Raw genomic sequence first — 23,025 nt, forward strand, 5'->3', positions numbered from 1 at the left:
TCGTCTTTAGGGATTATGTGCGCTTTGACAAAAGAAAATAGAGAGAGGGGGGGGGGTGGTCGGATATCGTCGAGACGACGAGACCAAAAGTGAAGGAGAGCACAAAGCCACACGCAGGTTGAGCGGCGGTGTCACAGGCGCGTACTTCTGTGCTGAGCTTTCAAGATGCTCTGGTGCACACCCCCTTTAGCCATCGCCATGCTACAGAAGGGTCACATTGCTGCTGCCTCTCTGCTCTCCTCCCATAGCTGTGCTTCTCTCACAACTCGCAGGTAAGTCTCTCTTTCGGCTTCCTCGTTCGCAGCGACATCTATGCACGTGTACGTGTATGTATGTATGTAGGAATGCGTGTGTGTGTGTAGATGCATTTTATCTGAGGGACCTCTAAGGGTGCTTGTGCGCGTATTGGGCGCGGAGGGAGTTGTGGTCTGTCTGTCTCGTTCTCTCTCTTTCTCTCTCTCTCTGTGCGTGGGGTAAGCCCGGTTCCCGTCCCTCCCCCCGTGTGTGTTGTGTGCACGAGTGCGCGGGCGTTGGTGGAAGCTCGCCGTTAACCGTTTTGATGTTTGTCTTTTTTTTTTTTTAAAGAGGAACGTACAAACGGCTGCTCTCGCTCGCTTTCTCTCGATCGATCTCTTCTCGCATATTCGTGTGTGCGTACGCGTCTGCGATGGCGGATGCCTTGGGCAGTCGGCGCTGGGGTGTGTATTAGGGGGATGATGGAGGAGCAGCCACGCCACGGAGGCCTTTGCATGGGTGGAAGGGGGGGGGCACCAGCGGGCGGCTGCTTTCTTCACTCATACGTGATGCGCGAGGGAGAGAAGTGCCAGAGGCGGGAAGAGGGAGAAAGAGAGAATGAAAAGAGAAGAAGCCTCCCCCCCTGCTGGAGCGGTTTCGCCGCATTGTTTGTACTACTGGTGCTGCTGCTGTTGCTGCTGCTCCCGCCTCTTCTACTTCCGATCTTTCTTGCCCCTACTCAACGCTCTCTTTGGATCGCTGCACGAAGTACGGCTCCGCCTCCATTTTCTTCCTTCCCCCCCCCCCTTTATTCTGCGTCATCTCTCACTCCGAAAAGGTTGTTTCTCCTGACGCCGACACACACACACACACACACAGGCACAGACAGAGAGCGGTGTGTACACCAGGTGGAGGCTACCGGCGACTGGAGCTATCAAGATGTCGGTTCGCATGGATGCCTCGCTCTACAGCGATGTCGCTCGCATTGAGCGCGGCGACTACCTGCGCTTTCACTGTGAGCTGCTCTCCGCGAACGGCCGTGACACTCAGCGGTACTTCTTTGGCTGCTACTACCCTCGTTGGCATGGTTTCTACCTGGAGGAGGTGCGCTCCATCATTGGCAATATGGGCTACCCTGAGCTAAAGCACTTTTCAGCCTACCCGTTTGACGTGTACCTCAAGTCCGCTGACGTCGCAGAGGCGAAGCACTCGGCTCAGAGCTTCGAAGTGGACTGTGCGAACACCACGACGTACACCACAGACGACTTTCTGGTAGACAATATCATCGTGCTTGGCCCGCCCCAGAACCAGCGCGACGATGCCGTGAAGCGGTTCAAGATAGTCTCGGTGGATGTGAGTCACCTCAAGACCAAGACCTTCTCTCTAGCCCCTGTGGCGAACCTCAACAGCAGCTCTATTAATAACCCCGATACGATGCTATCCACTCTGCGCGCACCTGGTGGAGAGCGGGTGCCGGTGCGGCTGTCGAGAGAAGTGCTGGACGTTCTTACGCAGCTTCGAGGAGCTTACATCGATCACGCAGGCGGTGGCATTCCAGAGATCGGCATCAAGGCAATGGGCCGGCCGTTCCGCAAAGTGAGTGACGACGGCCGGCGATGGATGACACGCGGCGGCGTGCGCCAGCTTGTCTGCCACTCCCGCGCGTTTGGCGCAGATGCTGGCTGCTTATCCGGCACTCGCCAAGCCCAGCAGACGATTGACGAGGTGACAGACACGATCTTTAGCGCTTTTCCACACGAGGGGGCTACGCACCCGATAGCGCCAGGGGAAGAGGCGTGCGAGGAGCGGATTGACTACGACGTCTTCATGGATTATGTCCGAGGTCACATGAACTCAACCCGCAAGAAGGCGGTGCTCGAGGTATTCCAGCAGCTGGACTACGACTCGGACGGCAACATCACCATCAAGGATATCCAAGCCACTTTCAACGCGCAGGAGCACCCCGTCGTCGTCTGTGACGCCATCTTCACAGCTGAGAAGCTTCTGAGGGGTTTTCTCGCCATCTGGGATGAGAACCAGCACCATTTTGGACTTGTGCCGTACACCGAGTTCGTGGACTACTACAACGGCCTTAGCGCAGTTATTGAAGATGACACTGTCTTCTTGGCCATCCTCAAGACCACCTGGAAGGTGCCAAACTGGACGATAAAGTTTGTGTAGCCTCGTTCTTGGCGAGGAATGCGCTTTGCTTTCTTGGCATGAAGAGGTGTGCAAATGTGTTTCGAGCTGCATGCCGTTGGTCTCTCTATGATGCGGAAAAGACCCCCCCTCCCCCAATCTCTTGACCCCTCTCTTGTTTGCGATGTACATTACGATTGACGGAGGCGAATGGCAGCGAACAGAAAACACACTTTCATCTTCTTTTATTTTCTTGTTCTCAGCTTATGTTGCTTATCGTATCCGCATGCGTGTTTGTGTGTTTGCCAGCATTCTTCCTGCCCCCCCTCCCCTCCTCTCTCTCCTTCCCTCTACTGCGATGCTTCTTGAGCGAGAGGGAATACGAGACGGCCCAATCGCACCGCTACTTGTGGTGAGACCCACGCACGACTGCATGCGAGCGTTCCTCCCGCCGATACGCACTGTCTATGCTTGGCTTGCACCAAGTGTACATGAGACCTGGTTGACTCCATGCATCGTACACAGACGAACCCAAGACCACGCGCATATAGTGGTTGCAAGTAGTTTGGGCTTGTTGCTGCCTTCCACCGATGTACCAAGGCGGTGATGGGGGGCGCCGCTGACCCTCCCTTTCTCATTGCCGCGTCACCCCCCCTGTGCCGCTTCTCTAGTACGCTGTGGGCTCGTACAGCGACACACTTTTGCCTTTTCACTCTCGTGCGTGCCCCCCACCCTCTCTGTGCGGCTCTTTGCGCTATAGCGAAGAAAAAACGAAGAGAAAGACGTGAAGGGGAGGCGCTCAAGCGAGACACCTGCGTGCCTTCTTGGCATGTGTCTCGGGTCGCCCGAGGTGCCCCCCTCTCTATCGCTGTGCTTCTTCTTATTGGCCTTTCCAGCTTCTCTACGCTTCCCAACTCACTTCACTGCTCCTCTGCATCGGCGGGATATCCTTTGGGGATGCGCTTTTCTTGTCGCTTCCAGCGTGGCACGCCTCTTTGCCGTCTTTTGGGTTGGTTTCATCGACGCATCGTGGCCGCATCTGCGCCGTCTCGTCGTCGCGCGCCCCCCTCCTCCCTCTCTCCCCCTCCCTCCAGAACGGCGGGACGTGCGCCGCGCATCTCACATCGACAGCCATGCTTTCCATTTATTCGCTGCTCTTCATCTCCTTATTCCGCGCACATTCCCTCACGAAACTGCGCACTCTTTTTTCGCCTTGCGCTTTCGCCACGTCCAGACAGGGCACACGCCTTTTGCCTTTTCGCCTCATCTGCCATCCGTCTCCACGTCGTGACTGCGTGTCCGATCGTTTCCTTAATTCTCTCAACGCACACGTCCCCCAAAACACTGCTTGAGAAAAGCGCGCGTAGGTGCTTGAGCGTCATCGACTTTGCGTTGCCCTTCACCGTCGCGACTTCCTCTACTACCTTGCACCCACCCTCGTTTCGTTGCCTTTGCTATACCTCGTGAACGTTTCCTCTCACTTCGCTTGGATTTGTGTGGTTTGCCCGTCTTTTCTCTCCTTTCCTTTGAAGTTGGGACACCAGTGTGCGTGTGCGTCGTGCTACTTAGTAGTCTATCCACCAACTCGTCCAGATCCGCAGGAACTCACCTGCACATGCAACGATCTTCGTAGACAAGGAAAGCGCAAACACAACGTCGACATTGACGACGCCCCCCCTCCCCTTCCCCCCTCCTCCTTTTCAGCGTCATGTCAAGTGATAAGAGTGTGCTGTCGATCCAGTCCCATGTGACCCATGGGTATGTGGGCAACAAGGCCGCTACGTTTCCATTGCAGCTCCACGGGTTTGATGTCGATGCCATCAACACGGTAAGCCTGTCGAACCACAGCGGCTATCCAGTCATCAAGGGCCATCGCATGGATCTCACGGAGTTCACCACTCTCTTGGATGGCCTTCGCGCCAACGATTTCTTGAGCGACTACGCGTACGTGCTGACTGGGTACATCAACAACGCCGACATCATCCGCCACGTAGCGGCGACCGTCGCCGAGGTTCGAGAGAAGCGCCAGCAGCAGGGGAAAAAAGATATCGTGTTTTTCTGTGACCCCGTGATGGGTGACGACGGGAGGTTGTACTGCAAGGAAGAGGTGGTGGCAGCATACAGGGAGCTGGTTGCCCACGCGAATATTGCCACGCCGAACTACTTCGAGGCGTCGATCCTGAGTACTGTAGAGGTGAAAGATCTCATGTCGGCGATCGAGGCGGCGAACTGGTTTCACGAGCAGGGCACGCCCACGGTGGTGATTAAGTCCTTCACAATGCCAGACGACCCGACGCACCTTCGCTTCTTGCTTTCATGCCACGACAAAGTGACAGGGTCGACGAAGCGCTACACGGGGGTAGTGCAGTACTACGAGGGGCGCTACACGGGGACGGGTGACGTGTTTGCGGCCTCGCTGGTGGCGTTTGCACACAACCACCCCATCGATTTGGCGGTCGGCAAGGCAATGGGGGTATTGCAGGATCTGATCAAAGCCACAGTCGAGCGCGGTGGATCGGGAAAGGCGACACTGAACTCCCGCGAGCTGCGCGTGACGAGCGACCCTGACCGACTGCTGCATCCGTCCACCGTGATTTCGGTGACACCGCTGCCGTAGGCGCGGGGGTGCCCTTGAGAGGCACGGAGCAAATAGTGGGACGCATGCAGGGGGTGGGGTAGTCTGCTTCCATGTATGATCGAGCGCCGTACTCTATGCGAGCGTTCAGGCACTCTGCCCCCTTCTTTCTCGTGAGAACGTCTTTGCTGAGCTCACACGCTGACAAGGTGAGGGGATGGGGTGGCCTGCGTCAAAGAAAACACCAACCTCGTCTGCTCATCCACGCACACATGGGTGTGAAAGGGCCATCTTGACAATCGGGATGAAGTGGGGTGGGAAGCGGAGCCATTCAGGTGCTTTAGGCGCCTACGTTGCTCTTCGCTGCTCAGATGCTGGCACTGGAGTGTGCCAGTCCCGGGAGGGAGAAGACCAGGCAGCTGGGCTCTTCTGCGCTGTTTTGTGCTTCCGTAGTTCAATGCCGAGTACGGGGAGGCAGATGAGTCATTTGGTGGTGTGTGCTCTCACCTGTGGCGACTTGTTGCGGAAGCAAGCGACCGGCTATTGTTTGTCGCTCCCTGGAGCTCTGTCTCTCCCCTCCCTCCCCTCTCTTTGTATGTCGCTTTTTTTGTTCACTGTCCTCTTCGCTTTCTGCTCAGCTGCCTCCATTCTCCACATACACCGGCGCTGCTATTGCCCTTTGGCCTCTCAGCCCATACACGCCGTTCCGCCCCCGCTCGTATTCTTCCTTCATGAGTGTGTGCTCTTGAGACGTTGCATTGCCAAGGCAAGAGGGTGGCTTGCGCGATTTGAGAGGGACTTCTGAGGAAATGGGGGCATAGCGTGTGAGTTCCTCATTCCCCTTCATCACCCCCGCACACACACACGCACACGCATAGGCACCTTTTCCGGTTTTAGGGGAGCACCGCCTCCCCGCTTGCACAGTGATGCGTGACGCGTATCCTCCACCGACTGCAACCGCGAGTCTTGCCACGCAGTTCAGCATTTACTGCCTGGAGAAGCCGAAGCAAACCATGCGCGAAGGCGACACAGCAGTGCCCGCGTGCAAATCAGCACCGACTTCGTCGCCGTCAAAGGCGAATCTCGCATCACCCCTTTCCTATCTCGATGTGGTGCAGCAGCTTGATGGAGGCGTTGAGTGGTCCTTCGCCCCCTACCCTCCCTGCAGTCGTGCGCAGCTGCTGCAGGTGCACACGTACTGGGTGGCAATACCGAATTCGGCAACAACCGAGACACAGAGGACCATCGAGCTGAAGGTCAATGGTGGAGCGTCTGAAATGCCCAAGGACAAGGAGAGTGCTTCGACCAACAGTTTGGAAGAGGCGATCACAGCACCAAGGTGTTCGTGTGGCAGAGATGACAGGTTCCCAGCGAGTTCGTGGCCCAGTGTGCGTGCGCCACGACTTGCCTGTGTCGTTGGCGTCGTGTGGGTGCGTCTATCAGCAGGCACACGCTTCGCTTGCTCTTTGGTGAATCGCCGAACACCGCACAGCGGTCACGCCAGCGCTAGCAGCACGACCGCGACCTCCTCAAATATCGGCATGTGCCGCCCCTCTGTGGAGGGTTACATTCAAGTTGTCCTAACCCACCCGCACTACCGGCGTCGCGGTCTCGCCTCATGGCTTCTGACGCACTGTTTGGCGCGCACGGAGGTGCCAGCCGGTGTGTTCGCCTCTGACGGGAGTGACGGTGTTGCCTATACCATCCAGCGGTGGCACCTGCACACGTTGGCGGTGGCACGGCGGGCAGAGAAGCGTCCCCACGACGACGACAAAGCGACGAGAGGGTGGGCGCAAGATCGAATGCAACCGCAGCAGCACCGCCAAGATGCCAATCCTGGCAAGTCGGAGCGAGAGTGTAACGAGGAGGCGATTGTGGCCACGCTTGCCATGTATCGCCAGCTGGGATTTCATGAGCGGCGCTACCTTGCGCGGTACTACAGCGGTCAAAACGACGCGGTAGAGCTGATGAAGATGTGCTCGTGACCTTTTATTCATTTTGACGCTGCTCGCCCTATTTAGTCTGCCGACAGGCCTGGAGAGCGGCGAGGAGGGGGTGTGTACCTCACATGATGCATGTGCGCGGCTCTTTCTCTGCACCAACGTACGTGTTGTGATCGCATGTGGTGGCAGTACATAACTTCATGAATGGCGGTACGACTGGCAGAGACGCGTGGGCAAGATGTGGTGTCTCGACTTATGAGCATGGTTTCCGCTTGCGGTTGTGTCTCTGTGGCTTCATCCGACGTTGCGTTGGTGGGCAATTGGCTCACCTCACGGCTGCTCGACTCGCACGTGGTCGTCTATGTGTGAAAGCAGATGTGCACATTGTCAAGAGCGTGTGAGCTCTCATCGAGGCCGCTGCTTGCTTTTTTTTTTTTGTGGAGACGAAGTAACCGAATAAGAAACGAAACGCCACGCTCTTGGCTTGGTAGCGTTGTATCTGCTCAGTGCACTTTCCTTCTTTCCACCCTCCCTCGCCGCTGTACTGGCGAGATGCACCAGCGTGCTTGTACACGTGTGGTGGTGGTGGTCTCTCTCTCTCTCTCTGTGTGCTTGGAGTGAGGCTGCACCTTGGGTTTCGGTTGTACTCCTCGAAACTCTTTTACTGTGTGGTGCCTTCGATCATGCCGCTCTCTCTCTCCCTCTCTCTCTCACCTCTACACGAATGCGTCTCCCGTTCTCTGACACGCCAAAGCACCTACGTGCATGTAAAAGGAAAGCAAGCGAAGGCAAATCACGCTGCACTGTCACGTGTGAAGCTGCGTGAGGCGGGCGCAGGCGCGCACGACTGCATAGTCATTTTGTGCTCTTTTTCTCTGGACCCACCATACACACACACACACACACCCACATAGACGTGTAGTTCAATTCAGAACGAGCAGCGTCATCGACGGCAATCCTCCTCAACGCGGGGTAAGGAGGCTGCAGACGCGTACACGAAACAGAAAGAAGGGGGAGGGAGGCAAAGAGGCCGTCCTTCACTCTCTTCCTCTTCTTCGCTCCAGAGACGCACACGCGTAGCCACTCAGAACCATACATCCTCATCACTACATAGAGGAAGTGCATCAAGTCGAGACCTCTCTCGCTCGCACATACGTACAGGGGGGGGGGTATAGGCACCTACACTCCCCCACACGCAGCACACACCCACGCAGATATACCGATTAAGCACACGTTTGCGGGCGAGGGCAACCGAATCCCCCCTCCTCCCCTGTTTTCATTCACTCTTCCCCTTTCCTGTCGTCGTCACAACATGCCGTTTCCATCGGCGGCGTCCTTCACCCAGGCAAAGTGGCTCGCCTTCTTTGCTGAGCTGACAGCTAAGCTGACGCATCACAATGCACTGGTTGTTATGGAGGGCGCAGAGTTGCTGAAGCGTCTGCTGCTTTCACGCGTGTCGATTGCAGCGGTACTGCAGCAAGGAGACCTTCTTCTGCGCCTGCTGGATGCATGGCGCGGCTGCGTCCTCGCAGAGTACCCGCACGAGTTTCTGCATCGCCACGACGAAACTGCCTTCGCTCTCTCGGCACCGCCGCCCCCGTCAGCAGCCGTCGCGCTCAACGATGAACTAAGCTTTGTGCTTGCCGAGTCCATCTCGCAGTGCATCGACCTCATGGTTTCGCTTCACACGGACGGTGACCCGTACTACAGTCTGCTGGTCTTAGCCCGCGCGGGCCCCATGATGGAGGTACTTGTTGACGTGATCCAGATGGCGCCGCCGCAGACCTACGGCATCACAGCGAGTCTTCTGCAGCAACTACTAGCCCTTCCGCTTGGGCGCGACCCTCTCGGCAGCATGTGCATCGGCGACAGCGTGGATGACGCGCGCGGCGAGGGCGTGCGGCTGGGCTTTGACAAAGCAACGCTAGCTCAGTTGAGGAAGTCAATTCCTCTGCAGCAGCATGTTCACTCTCTCGCCGAGGCAGTCCAGGAGCACAGGGTGCTGCTGCAGCACGCCACCGACACACTGGCAGAGCTACTCGCAGTGCAGCAGGGACCTCGTCGACTGGCTGCTGTCTCTCTCTTCAACCAAGCCTCGAAACGGCTTCGCAAGTGCCAACTTCGGCACGGCTGTGGAGCCACCGCTGCGGCGTTCGTGTCAGGCGGCGACGACCCGCCTGGCATACCGCCATACAGTCGGTACAGCGCGCGCGAGTCCACTGTGGATGACTCTGACTTGAATGTCACCATCACCGGGGCGGCGCTGGCGCCCAGGTTGTCACCGTCGCCGCCGCCCAACGCTGTTTCACTGTGCGCGATGGATGACTTGGAGCAAGGCCTACGAGCAGCTGAAAAGCGCCGCCACAGCAGTGCAGCAGCGCTTCCCGGCAAAACAGAGGAGGCTCGTGGCGCTGCTGCTGCTGCTCGTAGTGACGTTTCCCTTGCAAAGGAGGCAGCGCGCTCTCCCTCGCCACCCGCTGCGAACCCCATCATGGAATCAGACAAGTCTCCAGCACCGCCCTCGCACCCGCACGACGTAAGCGCTATGGTGGATGCCGAGCCGCCGCGCCTTGTGTGTGCGGTGCCTCTGACCATGGCCGAGGAGTCCTTGCGGCACCTTGCCGCATCTCGCTCCCACGACGCCTTCTTTGCCGCCTTTGACTGGCTCTGGTGCTTGACTGTCGCCGACGCGCCCGTGGTTGGCGAGGCGCTGACTCCGGAGATGCTTCGCTGCGGGCTTGGGCGATACCTGATGTCGGCACCGCGGACCCGGCGCGATCGCGTCCTCTTCACACTCCTGCTGCTCTGGATTGGCCACATGCACTCCGTAAGCGCTTTGCGCGAGGAGACGCATAATTGCGTGCTGGGCTTGGCTGCCTCAGCGCTGCTGCCCATGTTGCGCGCGGAGCTGGCCGAGGATGGCGGCCGAACGTCGCCTAGACAAGCACGTAGCAACAGTGGCGATCACGGAATTTCCTCGCTGGCTGTCTCAGCCATCACGCCAACAAACACGAACATCGCCGCTGCTACGAGCGCTACGATGCTATCGGCTCAGGCGGCAATGAACCACTTGGACTACGGCGGCGTTGGCGCTGATCCGAGAGTGACTGGACTTTCCCTTCACCCCTCCCTGTTCCGCTATGGAGAGGGCCGCGACGGCGGTAGCGACCCAAGCGTGAGCGGCTCCGCATTGCTTCCGTACGCAACGACCCGCAAGGCGCAGGAGGCAGCGCTGCTGCTGCGCCCCTCTATAGGGGTGATTTTGCTCTCGTTTCTTCTGAACATCCACACTGGTGCTGTCGCCCACATGCAGCGTGCGTGGGTTTTGCAGGGGCGTGTCCTTGAGGTGGCGCAGATGGCTGTCCGGCGCGCACAGGGCTGCCGATCTGTTCTCCTCGACACCCCCACCAGCATCGATGGCGCTCTCTCGGACGAGGTCTATCTTGAATATGCACTGCGCAGCGTGCGGACAGATGCAACAACGGTGGCGGTGCTCGGTTGCCGACTCGTGGCCGCCGTACTGGGGGACGAGGTGCGCTGGGGTGCGGCGGCGGGCGACCGTTTGGCAGTGACGTCTGCGCCGACCTTTGTGCCGGCGGGAAAGGCGCTGTCGGACGGAAGTGACACGGCAGCGTCGATTCAGGCTGAACTGGCGCTGTCTGCTCAGTCGCTGATACCACTGCTTGTCGACGTGGCGGTCAGCAACCCTGATGTTACGGCCGCGCAGGAGAGTGGGGCGGCTTCTTCGGTGCACCATGTACCTTTGAATTTGCGCTGCTCAAGGTACACCTCTCTTGGCGAGTGTGCCCTGGTGGCGCTGGACGCATGCCTGCAGTATCACGCGCAAGCAGGCCATCTACGCAGCCGCAGAGGCTTTCCGGTGTGCGTTTCGAGCTTCACGATCGAGGATCTTGTGCGAGCTCTTCCGAGTCTCACGGGTGTGTCGCAGTGCAGCGTGCACCCTCCCGTGCGCGCGGTGCCGTATCGTCTTCTGTTGTACTTGAGTCAGCGCCTTGAGGAAGTGCTGGTGGTTCTCAGATATATGCCCTCGCTTGCCAGCGCAGCTGTTTCGCGCGTGTTGGACTACGGACCTCGCGCCGCGCAGTGGGAGGCGGCAGCCGCTGCCGAATGGCTGACGGTACTGGTGGACTTGCTGATCGGCGCAGAGACAGTGACACAGGCAGCAGCGCCTTCGTGCGAGGCGAAGCCGCCATCTCCGTCCCAACAGCGCCGTCGGCTTCCCACTGGGGCCGAGCTGCTGAACGAGTACTTCCACTTTGATGACAGTCCCTTGTCTCGTAAGCTTCTGGTGACGATAGCGTCGGGAAGGCGGAGCACCAGCACGGGGAGCGCCTACGCGGTGAACGCGCTGCTGCAGCTGGCAACACACCTGCAGAGCTACCTTCAGGCTCGCCGCCGCCGCACGTTGCATGAGCGACACTGCCACCCTCAGCAGTTATCACCATCGTCACTGTGCAGTGCGACGAGGGAAGGGGTCGCCATGGAGGAGGCAGTCACGTTTCCTCTCTGTCCAGCTGGCGCGTCGTCGATAGCACAGTGGGTGCTACTTCTGCAGGGCATCACCGCAGACAATAGGCGTCTCGCACGCATCTGCAGAGCCTTCAAGCACTCGATTGAGGGCGACCATAGAGTGACTTGTCGGGGCAGCAGTGGCGTCATAAAGGATGCGTGCTCGCGCGCCGTCACGGCAGCTGAGCAGATTGCGCTGCAGTACAACTTCACGGGAACGCTGTTCCGCGCGCTGGAGGCGCTGCTGTGCGACGCTGCAGCTGAGGTGCAGGCCGCCTCGCTGAGCTCCTGGATTTTGTGCGATGCCGTGGCAGCGGCGCTGACGCTTCCAACGCCGAGCAATGTGCTTGGTATGCTGTCGAGACGCTTCCAGGCAGCGCTCGCGCCGGAGGCCGGGGCCACCGACGCGGCTCATTCGTCCCCGTCGTGGGCACTGCCGCCTGCGCTCGTGTTCGGCTACCAGGCAGCGACTCAGTGGGCCAGTCGCGTTGGCGCTTCCTGGCTGACAGGCTCGTACGGTTGCGTTGCCCAGACCGAGGTGGGCACCTCTGGCGGTGCTCGAGTACGCGGCGGTTTGCCCTTGAAACAGGGCTGTGTGGGACTGGTGGAGGATATCTGCACTGGTGCCTTGTCTGCAATGCAGGAGACGTCGCTGGGTGTGTCGCAGCGCACTCGGTGCCTGGCGGCGACGCTCTTGTCCGCGGTCGTGGACGCGTGTCCAGCGGAGCAGCTTGGCGTGCTGGAATCCCACGGCGCCGCGTTGTTTGCAGCGTCCACCACGTTGCAACGCCTCCCGTGCGTGAGCGGACTACAGTGTCGCCTGCTGCGGCGTGTGCACAGCGCAGCGATGCGCGCAGCCACCTCCGGCGACGGATGGCTGGACGAGAACATCACCTCCCTCAAGCACACTGTCGATTCCTTCAAGGAGCACACACGGCTGTCGTCCAGTTCGGCGAAAAAAGGAGGTCGTAACTCTCATCGCCGACAATCTCCTCAGCCGCATAGTGCTAAACAAGCCGCAAGAGACCTGCAGCGCTTCCAAGTGTTAGTATCCTTGCTAACGAGTCTAGTTTCTTGCGCAGGCGCGACAGTGGCAGACAATGCCGTGCATACCTCTAACCCAAGGGCAGAGGACGAGGAGAAAAGCCCCGCGGGACGGCAGCCACTGCTCACCAGCGCCCAGCGGCAAGCTTTGTGCGCTGTGCTGTGTGATGCGCTACGTGTCGACCAGCTGCAGCCCACTGTCGTGCTTGCGTTACGAAGCATGGCTGGCACCCACGAGGGACGTCGCTGCATCCTCACCGAGATCGCCAGTACAGGGGATCCGCTTGGTCGAACTCTGTTTGGCCGCCTCCTGGCACTGACGCTTCACATGCCGAGCCGCTGGGTAAGAGCGGACTCGGCATCCGGGACCGGGTTGAGCAGCCATGCCTTCTCGCCGACATCAGCGTCGCAAGATCGCCACCGCCGCCTCAGGTCCGCATCGTCGCCCCAGCACTCGCCTTCCATCACCTGCGCAGGCGCCACTGCTGCCTCCTCTGCCTCACCCTCGCGCACCCTTCCTCACGGCGGGACAGCGCTGTGCTCAGACAGAGGCACGATTTCTGCTGTCGGCTGCGATGTGTGCACGGCACTCTGTGGCTTGCGGTCGGGGGAGGCTGCCGAGGGCGCCACAGCCCTTACAGATGCCGGTCCATCCTCTGTGCCGACAAGCAGCAACGTCTTTCTGTCCGCTTTCGTGAGGCACCGCGGCATGGAGTACCTCGCCCGTGCCGTGGTGGAGGCCGATCGCGAGATGCGGCGCCACGGGCGCGATCTCGCTGTGCCGCTGCACTGGCTGCGCCTCGCAGCAGCGCTATCGTTGCATGTCTCCATTGCCAAGCTGTTTCTGCAGGAATCCGACTTCTTCAGCGTTCTACTGGAGCTTGCTGGCACACCAGCATCTGCGCTGCATGCCCCAGCAGCCACTCTGGCCCTCCTCGCCATTCGAAACGTGTGCTTTGCCGATGGGCTGAAGTCGGCGCTCTGCCAGGACGCGCGGGTGTTGTTAACGCTCAAGGCGGCCGGCATGGGTATCACGGCCGTAAGCCAGCTGATCGAGTGGCGTCCGCAGCCATCACCGTCACCGAGGTCAAAGCGACTACTCACCGCAGCCCGACCAACAGTGACAGGCGGCGCACCGCCTCTCACCTCTCGCACTGGTGCTCACCTAGAAGTGATGCTGCGCGAGGATGTCATCGATATGGGGAACAAGACTGAGGTCGACTGGGGGAAGCAAGCGTGTGTCTACGCTCGTGGTATGACGCAGTTCGGAGAGGAACCATCAACCGACAGAAGAGACCCCGCCTCCTGTGACGCAGCTGGCGTCGTTTTGACAGTGGAGGAAAAGTCGGCCGGCGTTGTGCCGGGTGGTGCAGTCGGTGTGGACCGCGTTGCCGCCATACCTCTGCCGCGCCACTTGTTTGGCGACGTTACTAATCGCTCTCGTGCTGCTGAGGTGGAAGGTTCTCTGCTCGAGATCGATGCCACTGTGGGCGGTGGCTCTCCTGTAAAGCGGGTAGAGAATGAGATGCTTCCGGTGCTGGTGGCGGCGACTGATTCAGAGGTCCATCGCCGTCGCTATTTGGCCGCTACCGCCGTCGTCTCGCTGTGGTTTGACAACCAGCGTGGTCGCAGCGCCATCGCAGGCGTGCTCGCCGCGGAGCCGTGCTGGAGCATGGAGGATGTGCAAGCCGCAATCAAGGCGCCCGTTGCCCCCCCTATGAGTACAAAGGCGGAGCGAGGTGCGCGCTGAGAGACAGAGGCGGGAGATCCGAATCAGAGGTGGGTGTCGTTGGGACGGCGGCTCAGTCGACGAGCTTCCCCCCGCCTTACCCTCACCTCTCCCCTCTCTTTCTCTCTCTCTGGACGCCATGCGATTGCGTTCTCCTTCCCATTCTCAACAGAGTACACCAACACCAATATGTGCGGCTATCGAGTTGTGTTTCATCCTTTTTGTGATTGCCGCGCACCCGGTCTTCTCCCTCCCTCTCCCCCATACGCGCGCACACCCACACCCACACACGGACTGACTGACTGACTGGCGTTATGCTGTGTTGCCTTCATCTCCTTCGCTCTTTTGTTTGGTCGCCGATCTTCCTCATTTGGTATCTCGGATGAGCATCGTTCTCCTCCGCACCACCCTCCGCCTCATCCCTCACCCTCTGTGTACGCGTCTGCCTCTATGTGCGTGAGGTTTACGGGGGAGGGGTGGGAGGAGGAGGAAGGAGGGCTGGGCAGAAGAGTGAGGCGTATGTGATGGTGGAGCGGCCCATGTGCAGGCCCCTCTTCTCGATTTCCGCTGTGGTCGCTAGTCATGGTAGGAGGCGTACTTTTACCCTTTGGGCCCCGCGAAAAACACCACAAGAGAGTTGAGAAGAAAATTTGTACCCGCACTGCTCTCTAACTCCGTGAGTCATCCCTGGTGCGTGTTTGCTTGAATTGGTAACCTCATCTCCATCTCTGGCTATCTCCTCGCACGCGGGGTCTTTCCGTGCCCATAGCTGTGATGTTCTCTGCGCCTTGCCCGTTGAGGCGCAGGCAGAGAGGGCCTGGATAAAGGGGAACGCTAATCTTCTTTCTCGCCTCACTCTATGCTAGGTAAACACCTGGTACCATGCTCGTTGTACCAGTACAGAGACCCTCTCTCCCCAGGCTGACACTCCTTCCTCCCTTACCTTTGTCTCCTCATCTCTACTCGTTTGTTCGCGGAGTATGCGGGTGCACGTATGGGTGCATAGGTGCAGGCGATTTGCCATTTTCTTTTTGCAGCACCACTCCTGCTCTTCCCCTTTCCTATACACCATCATCACCCCAGAATCCGCCTTCCCCTTCCTCTCCCCCTTTTGAAGACGAAGACACACAGTGATGCCGCGTAGCTGCTGTTGTTTCCTTGCTTGCAGTCAACCATGACGAGCCAAGAGCGCCAGGCAGCCGTTTTGGTGCTCGTGGATCGACTGCTGAAGATCACCCACTCGGATGCACCAGGCCACGATCCCGCGCGCTTTACGCAGCTCTGCGACGGCATCGCGCTGTTCGCAATGCTGCGGCTAATCGCCCCCAACTCATTCCCGTCGACATGCTCTGACTCCACTGAAGAGGACACGGTCGCCTCCTTGACAGGGCCGATGCCGGTGGAGGATGTGCAGCAGCGAAGGCGCAACATGAACCTGCTTCTCCGCTACATCAGCGCGTACGCTCAGGAAGCCATGCGCACTACATCCTCAACGTCTGTCACGCACGGCCTTGATCCAGCGGTACTCGCTGGCTTGCCAGTCGCTGGCGATGACGACTCCGCCGCAGCAGACGTGGCACAGCAGCAGCAACTCACACAATTGGTTGGCGTTGCTGTCGCTCTTGTCGTGCTCAGTGGCGTGCCTGCTGTCTTGAGCGAGGTCAGGGCTCTGCCTCGGCAGGAGCAGGTGGTGTTGTCGGACTGGGTGAAGGAGGTAATGCACGCCTACCAGCTAAAGCCTCGTCAGCACGCTGGTGCTGCATCTGAGCAGGGTTCATCTAGCTCGTCGTCACATCTTCGCTCGTCAATGAACCCGCAGTTCGCCGGTGGCGGCCTCGTGGCAGCCTCTCCAATGGTCCCACGTGGCACCGCTGGCTTTGCACCGTCGCCCCCGTCCCACCGCAGTGCCAACTTGAACGTCGCCGCCGCTGGCGAGGAGGACGAGGGCTACTACCGCAACGCCGCCTACCAGCTACGGCGCGAGCTGGCCGAGGTGACGACACAACTTGCCGCATTGCACGACGCCTACCGGGTGAGCACAGCGGACAAAGAGGCGGCAGAGGGCAAATATCGACTGCTGCTGAGTGATCAGGCAAAAGTGTCTCCCGCCCTGGGTGCGATGTCGGTGGCGGCGGCAGCAGAGCGCAGCGATAGCAAAGCCGGTGATGACAGCAGTAGCGATATCCTCTCTGTGTGGCAGCGGCGCTGCGCACAGAAGGACAAGACCATCGCGGCCCTGGCCGAGCGTGCGGATCAGCAATCTACGCAGGTGGTAGCGCTGAAAGAGGCAGCGGCTGCCCACGAAATGGCCCTGCAGGCGTTGCGCCGCCGCCTCAAGTCAGCGGAGGAGGCTATCATGGTGAAGTCAGAGGAGCGACGCGAGGCAGTGCAAAAACTCGCGGTAGCGGAAGACAGGCTCGCTGCGCAGATGAGGGCACGCGTGGAGCTGGAGACGCAGGTCGAGGAGCTGCAGTCGCGTGTGCTCGTGCTCACGGTGGAGCAGGACCGACTGCGTGGACTCGGCAATGACGATACCACCCAACTCAGCAGCTCTTTCGCCTCCAACGGGTCGGTTGACCGCTTGCTGGCATTGGAGAACGAGCTGGATGAGGTGCGGCAGCAGCGCGACAGCCTGCAGTGGCAGGTTGGCATTCTACAGCGCCAGATGGGTGCCATGGTTGCTCCCGTCGCCGACGTGTCCACCGCCAATGACACGTGGCGAGCTCAGCTACGCCAGGTCGAGCGAGAGAGGGAGGACCTGCGGCAGCAACTCACTACCGCCCTAGAACGGGCCGGCGGACTTCAGCAGCTGCTGACGGCGAGTGCCGCCGCTTCCGCTGTGGTGGATGTGAGTGGTGGTGGCGCCGGCCCGGATGGACCAGCCAGCGGCACCGCGAATGCAGACGCCAGCATTACGAGCGTAGCGGAGGACAGTGACGCAGACATGAGCTTGTGTGACGCCGACGCCGACTCTCTGTGGAGGGGAAATATGGGCCTCGAGCCAAGCAGCCCAACCCGCGAAACGGCGTGCCGTGAACAGGTCATTCTCTCCTCGCTTCTTCTCCAGTATGGTTACCGTAACCTCCTGCTTCAGCAGCACCAGACGCTGCTCCACAAGGATGCCATGGAGGCTGATGCGGCGCGGCGGCGGCAGGCGGAATCGCATCTGGAAATTATGCGACAGACGCCCTCGTCGGTGCTGGCGAAGCAGCGGAGGGATGTGGAGCAGGGGTTACTGGAGACGGTGCTGCTGGGGGCAAAGCTGCGCATGATGGAGGTGGAGAAGTGATACCCATGTTATTACGTGTACAGGGAGCCATCCCCCCTTACCTCTTTCGCGCTTTCACGTGCTTCTGCACAGGCCTGCGCCTGTCTCTGCTGGATGCGAGGAGGCTAGTCTGCGAGAGCCTCTGCACCGACAGCGGCGTTGTGAAGCGTTGCGTGTGAGAGTGTGAAGCAGCCCAACCTGGGCGGAGAAGAAGAAAGAGAAGGGAGCCGAGAAGGTGATTAGGATGATGTATTGCCTCCTTTGCATAGACGCATGAAGGATCGTCTTATGTGTCAAACAACTGAGGATACGGGCAGGCGCACAGGTAGCCAGAAGAGAGGCGTGCGCACAGGCTTGGCGCTGCGTTGCCGTTTCCAATGAGCGACCTCATGAGCGTGCCACTCGCCGTGCGCGTGTACAAGTGGGGGAGGTTGGGGAGCTGTTTTCCCCTGAGTTTGGTTCTCAGCCACCACTTCATCCCCTGCGGGGTTTGTAATGACACAGATGCCACTACAGGTCTCCTGTCCTACCACACCCTTGCTGTAGCCTACAGGTGGTGGAGGAGGTGGATGCCATGAGAGTTGCTTCAGGCATCTCACCGTTTTCCCCGAGTAGACGTCTTCTCTTGTGTATTTACCTCTGCTTTTCTCTTCCCCTCTGTCTTACACCCCATTTCCGCTCTCTGCGGCCGCTTCGCCTCTCGATGAGGGATATCGATGGATGCGCACCTACACTGGTAGGCGGCTGCTGCACGGTCTTCTGCGCTATCGTGACTTTGCTCATAGGTCGCCGCAACCGCTGCTCACGTCCCTCTCCTCTTCCCAACACGTGCAAGGGGGAGGTCTCCCGTGTTGTCCTCTCTCTCTCTCTTATTTTCCTCTTTGCTAGCACAGCAGCACAGACGCCGGCACCTTTGCCACCCCCCCCCCCCACACACACACATACCCACCCCCTCCTTTCTAATCCACATGCAGCGTCCCGGCAGCAGCGGCGGGACCAGCGTGAGCTCATCGTTTCCGTCGCCATCGCCGGTGTCTGTGCGCGATGCCGACCACACGCACGATGGAAAAGTCGCATCTGCATCATTGCGGCGTCGCGACGACGGCAGCCGAGCGAGCAGCAGCAGCGCTCGTGCTTCTCACCACACGCTTGAAAAGGGAGAGGGTGCCGGCCGTCGTGTTACTCGACATAGTTCTCCTGGTGGCAGCGACAAAGCTGATGGCGATGGCATAGACAGCACCGAGGACCCCAGCTACACGAGCTACTATGAATACAACAGCGACTACGACGAGGAGGATGCGGATTGCTTTGACAGCGACAGCTACCGTGACAGCGGCAACGTGGATGGCTACCGATCCTCGACGACGGGCTCTCTGCCCCCACAAGAGGATCTCTTGCGATTTCTCAGCTACACGCTTGACGAGGCCGCGCTTAAGGATCATCGACTCATGGCGATCGAAGCATTCCGTCACATACTTGTGCTCGGTACGAACCAGGGCACCGTTGCGGTCATCGATTCGTCTTCCGGCAAAGTCAAGGAGGTGTACACAAACCATCACGAGCCGATCTGCGACGTGGACTGCACCGTCAATGAGCTCTACATCGCAGCCTGCGACAAGGCCGGGTACGTCACGATTCAAAGCCGCCGCGATGTGAAGGACGTGTGGATGGCGGAGCTAAGCGGCCCGATCAACTCCGTCGCTTTGCACCCACTGTACCATAAGATGGACAGCTGCCCGATGTTGTGCGCCGGGGCGACAAAGGTACATCTCCTCACCAAAGGTTTACTGTGGAGCAACAGTCGGCGCGTCACGACTCTGCAGGAAGGACGGGGACGCATTCACAAGGTTCGTTGGTGCCACGCGACCGCGATCGATGTCGCCGCGTGGTTATCGGATGCGGAGCTCACCCTCTACGACATAAAGAACCAGGCTGTGGTGCGCCGCGTTCCCTTGCCCGGTCTCTCCGCCCAGAATGCTTTGTACCCGCCCACGCTGCGATGGGAGTACAATCTGTCGAGGGACCCGACCGCAGCTGCCAGCCCTACGGCAGCGTTGCTGTCTGGATGGGGAGACGTGGTGCAGGAGGTTCAGCTGTACGCTGGCTTGCCCGTGTGTCGACAGAGCGGCGGGGGCATTTTCAGTGCAGGTGGGTCGCCTCGCTCCACCATGTCGCAAGACGGATGCCTAAACGCGTCCTCGTCGCTGTCCCTGCTGCGTGAGGCATCTGACAGTCCTGCTCTGGCCCCATCGCGACCATCCACCACCGCTGCTGATGCGACTGGGCGGGGGCCGTACGTTGTAGAGCTGCGCACGCCACAGCCACTGCGACCGAGCAGTACCTTGTTTCCCTACCGAGTTTGCGGCATCGCCCCCTATGGCCCGCAGAGGTACGTGGTGCTGGCATGCATCATCGAGCATGGTATGGAGGGAGTGATGAAGGACTTGGAGGTGCGAGTGGTGGACCGCGGCTCCTTGGCAGACATCTACCGTGGTCGCATGCCCATCCGCTTCATCCACCCATTGCAGCTTCACCTCACCTATCTCGAGCTGCTGCCGTCGCTTGCGGCGAGGTCGGCGTCTCCGGCGTCGCTGCGCCAACTCGCCTTGCCACCGGACCCGTTGGCACCGTCTCCCATGACGCAGTACTTCATTCTCTCTGTCGACACAATCGTGAAGGCGATCCCATCGGACATCGATGACCACGTCGAGTTCCTGCTGCGCACAGGTCAGTTTGAGCGTGCCTACCGGTACGCCGTGGCATATGCGCGCCAGCTGCGGCGGCACGTCCTGGAGCATGTGGGACAGCAGTGGCTCATGCATCTTTTTCACAACCGCAACACAGAGGATGGGGCATTGCGGAAGATTGTCGAGCTGCTTCCTGAGCTCATTCCACGTGACAGCAGCGCTGCATGGGAGCAGTGGATCTACCGCCTGGACACATGTGGTGAGTCATGGCGGCTCGTCGCGCTCCTGCCAGCTAGCACGGGTGCCTCCGCCGAGTACAGGGTGGGCAGCACGTCCGACGTGGAGGAGGTGGAAGACACACACGTCGAACACGCTGTCGCCATGACCAGGTCCCTGCTCCCCCCAGTTGCCACCCTGCAGACCCCGATTCAGCGGGAGTACTACGACCTGGTGCTGCTACGCTGTCTCCGCCACGACCCGAGACTCTTCTACGCTGCGCTACACAAGTTTAACACACTCTTCAGCGTACCCGTCGTACTGAAGGCGACAGAGGTGGCGCATCGAGAGCAGTGCGCCACCGCCGCCTGGTGGGAGGACAACGACAGCGACGAGGAGGAAGGCGAAACCGAGGGCGAGCATGGGCAGACGAGGAGGGTAACGGTGTCTGACGCCAGTCCTACACTCAGCGCCGCCAACGCTGATGAAAGTGGCGTGCAATCAGTGTCGCCAGCTTCTTCCCTGCCGACCACCCCGCAGGGCACCTCGGCAGAGACGAGCACCACAGGGGCAGCCCCGCATCCATCTCAGGTGACCATGTCAGGTGCCGGAGCTACTTCTACCCCGTCAATGAGCCGCACTTCGCGGTGGTCACTGGCGGCCAGCTACGGTTTCCTCCTCCGCTGTGCAGGTCGGCACGAGGAAGCCCTGCAAGTGTTGCTGCGCTTGCCTGCCTCTCCACGCAGCGACCGTGAAGTGTTTGGGCTTATCCGCGACCAGCAGCTTTTCCACAAGGCGCGCGAGCTGCTTCCAGAGTTGCTGCACAGGAGGGAAGGTGCTACACTGCAGCTGCTCATGGAGCACGTGGCAGGGTCGACGGCCGGCAGCGGCGTGGCAAACGGCGCTGGCGAGGCCGTCGCTACTTCCCCAGCATTCGTCGCACCAAGTGGTGGCGCCCCACCATCTTCGCTCTCTTCGACTGCGCTGCAGTACGGCTCTGCGCAGGACCCACTTTGTGCCGAGTCTGTCATCAGCCGGCTCGAGCACAGTGATCGACTGCACTTGCTGCGCTATCTGAACCTCGTCCAGCAGCTTTACCCGGAGGTGTTCGCTCACACAGCAAAGCAGCACGCTCAGCTGTTGGCGACCCTCTACATCGACTACGACCGCTCATCTCTGCTTCCGTTTCTCAAGCAGATGTCCATGTACATCGAGCGCATTCGTGAATTGCACGCGCTCTGCCACAAACACCACTTCCTTGAAGAGGAGATCTTTCTTCTCTTTCGCATGGGCTGCGAGGACGAGGCGCTGCGCATCCTTGTGGAAAAGATGCACGACCTACCCCGCGCCCTGAGGTTTGTCGTCTCTGTCCCAGACCTTGAGGAGCAGGCGGCGTTGTTCACGCGGCTGGTCGACTACACCGTAGCATACAACGCGAGCCTGCCAACTTGCAACCTTGACAGCACAAAAGGCGCCACGGGCGGGTTTGGCGTGCGCGTGCGCTACGTGATACACCATACAAAGCCAAATGAGACGTACGCGTCGATTGCGCAGAAGTACCACGTTGCGCTGGGAGACCTGTGCCAGGTGAACGGCGTGTCGAGAGCCTCCGGCGGTGTGGAGAGCTCGAAGAGGCGCAAGAGCAGCAGCACCTCTGTTCAAGGCGAAGGAGAAGGGCAGAGACACGCACCCTGCGATACCGACGCGGCAGAAAATTCGCCTGTTCCACCGCCGCAGTGCATCGTGCCGCTCAACCTCTTTGGCAACCTTTTCGAGACGCTTGCAGAGTCGCAGTTCATGGAGTATCCCGCGTTGGATGTGCGGCACGTTCTTCGGAAGCTTCCGAGCCGTGAGCCCATCCTGCACGCCGGACCCAGCATCGCCGCCATCGCACACGCCATGGAAGAGGAGGTTGCATTTTTTTCCACCGTATCCAAGGTCGGTGAGAAGGACTTGATGGGCTACTATGGGCAGCTGCTGAAGCGACGCACCGCGGCAATTGCGATGGGTCAACGCCGAGACCTCGCCGTGAGCGGCGCGTCCACCAGCACCGGCGCTGCCACGACGGTCATGCATGTAGCGGACGAATTGTCGGAGGTTTCTGGAGTGGCGCATCGATGCGCAGCTTGCTGCCAGCTGGTCATACAGCGGGTGGTTGTCTTTGCGTGTCAGCACATATACCACCCGCACTGTGTGCTGCAGTACCTCAAGAAGTCACCGCCGGATGCCTTCACCGGAGGAGGGGGCGTGGGTTTTGGTGTCCACGCTGGGGACGCCGTTGCCGTGATGCACGACGACGCGTCGATAGCGCTGCCGATGACATCCAGTGCGGCAGCAGGAGCGGAGACAACGGAGGAGCAGCTTCGCAAACTGCCAGTCTACTGCCGCGCCTGCCGTCAACACTCCGGAGGGCAGAGCTGAGTCCCTTCCCTGTGTTTCGCTTTAGTAGTGTGAAGTACCCCCACGCACAAGCACAGCGAGTGCTACAGCTGCAGCCTCGCCCCCCTATACCTCGTGTCGAGTCGAATCCACTGTGAAGAGCAACCACAACGAAAAACAAACAAAGATGCTTGTGCGTCCGCCTCGCTCGCTTTCTCTCTCTCTCTCTAACCGATAGGCTCAGACTCAGATATGTTGCGCAGGCGCGCATACAGGCACTG

General features: G+C 59.8%; 6 protein-coding genes across 6 annotated transcripts; all 6 read left to right on the forward strand.

Annotated features, from left to right (window-relative positions):
* Nucleotides 1-1,173: 1,173 nt before the first annotated feature.
* Nucleotides 1,174-2,415, forward strand: LPMP_301290 (calcium-binding protein, putative; the record flags this gene model as incomplete). The annotated part of the gene is made up of 1 exon (XM_010702857.1): nucleotides 1,174-2,415. The coding sequence occupies one exon, from the start codon at nucleotides 1,174-1,176 to the stop codon at nucleotides 2,413-2,415; it is 1,242 nt and encodes a 413-aa protein (XP_010701159.1).
* A 1,666-nt stretch (nucleotides 2,416-4,081) lies between these two features.
* Nucleotides 4,082-4,990, forward strand: LPMP_301300 (pyridoxal kinase, putative; the record flags this gene model as incomplete). The annotated part of the gene is made up of 1 exon (XM_010702858.1): nucleotides 4,082-4,990. One exon carries the CDS (start codon nucleotides 4,082-4,084, stop codon nucleotides 4,988-4,990), a length of 909 nt encoding a protein of 302 aa, XP_010701160.1.
* Nucleotides 4,991-5,874: 884 nt separating this feature from the next.
* On the forward strand, nucleotides 5,875-6,933 carry LPMP_301310 (hypothetical protein; the record flags this gene model as incomplete). Its single annotated transcript, XM_010702859.1, has 1 exon — nucleotides 5,875-6,933. The coding sequence occupies one exon, from the start codon at nucleotides 5,875-5,877 to the stop codon at nucleotides 6,931-6,933; it is 1,059 nt and encodes a 352-aa protein (XP_010701161.1).
* Nucleotides 6,934-8,203: 1,270 nt separating this feature from the next.
* LPMP_301320 (hypothetical protein) lies at nucleotides 8,204-14,215 on the forward strand (the record flags this gene model as incomplete). Its single annotated transcript, XM_010702860.1, has 1 exon — nucleotides 8,204-14,215. One exon carries the CDS (start codon nucleotides 8,204-8,206, stop codon nucleotides 14,213-14,215), a length of 6,012 nt encoding a protein of 2,003 aa, XP_010701162.1.
* Nucleotides 14,216-15,368: 1,153 nt separating this feature from the next.
* LPMP_301330 (hypothetical protein) lies at nucleotides 15,369-17,483 on the forward strand (the record flags this gene model as incomplete). The annotated part of the gene is made up of 1 exon (XM_010702861.1): nucleotides 15,369-17,483. One exon carries the CDS (start codon nucleotides 15,369-15,371, stop codon nucleotides 17,481-17,483), a length of 2,115 nt encoding a protein of 704 aa, XP_010701163.1.
* A 947-nt stretch (nucleotides 17,484-18,430) lies between these two features.
* Nucleotides 18,431-22,786, forward strand: LPMP_301340 (vacuolar assembly protein vps41, putative; the record flags this gene model as incomplete). The annotated part of the gene is made up of 1 exon (XM_010702862.1): nucleotides 18,431-22,786. One exon carries the CDS (start codon nucleotides 18,431-18,433, stop codon nucleotides 22,784-22,786), a length of 4,356 nt encoding a protein of 1,451 aa, XP_010701164.1.
* Between the last annotated feature and the right edge of the window lie 239 nt (nucleotides 22,787-23,025).

This window comes from Leishmania panamensis (genome assembly GCF_000755165.1).
Source record: "Leishmania panamensis strain MHOM/PA/94/PSC-1 chromosome 30 sequence".
NCBI classification, from domain to species: domain Eukaryota; phylum Euglenozoa; class Kinetoplastea; order Trypanosomatida; family Trypanosomatidae; genus Leishmania; species Leishmania panamensis.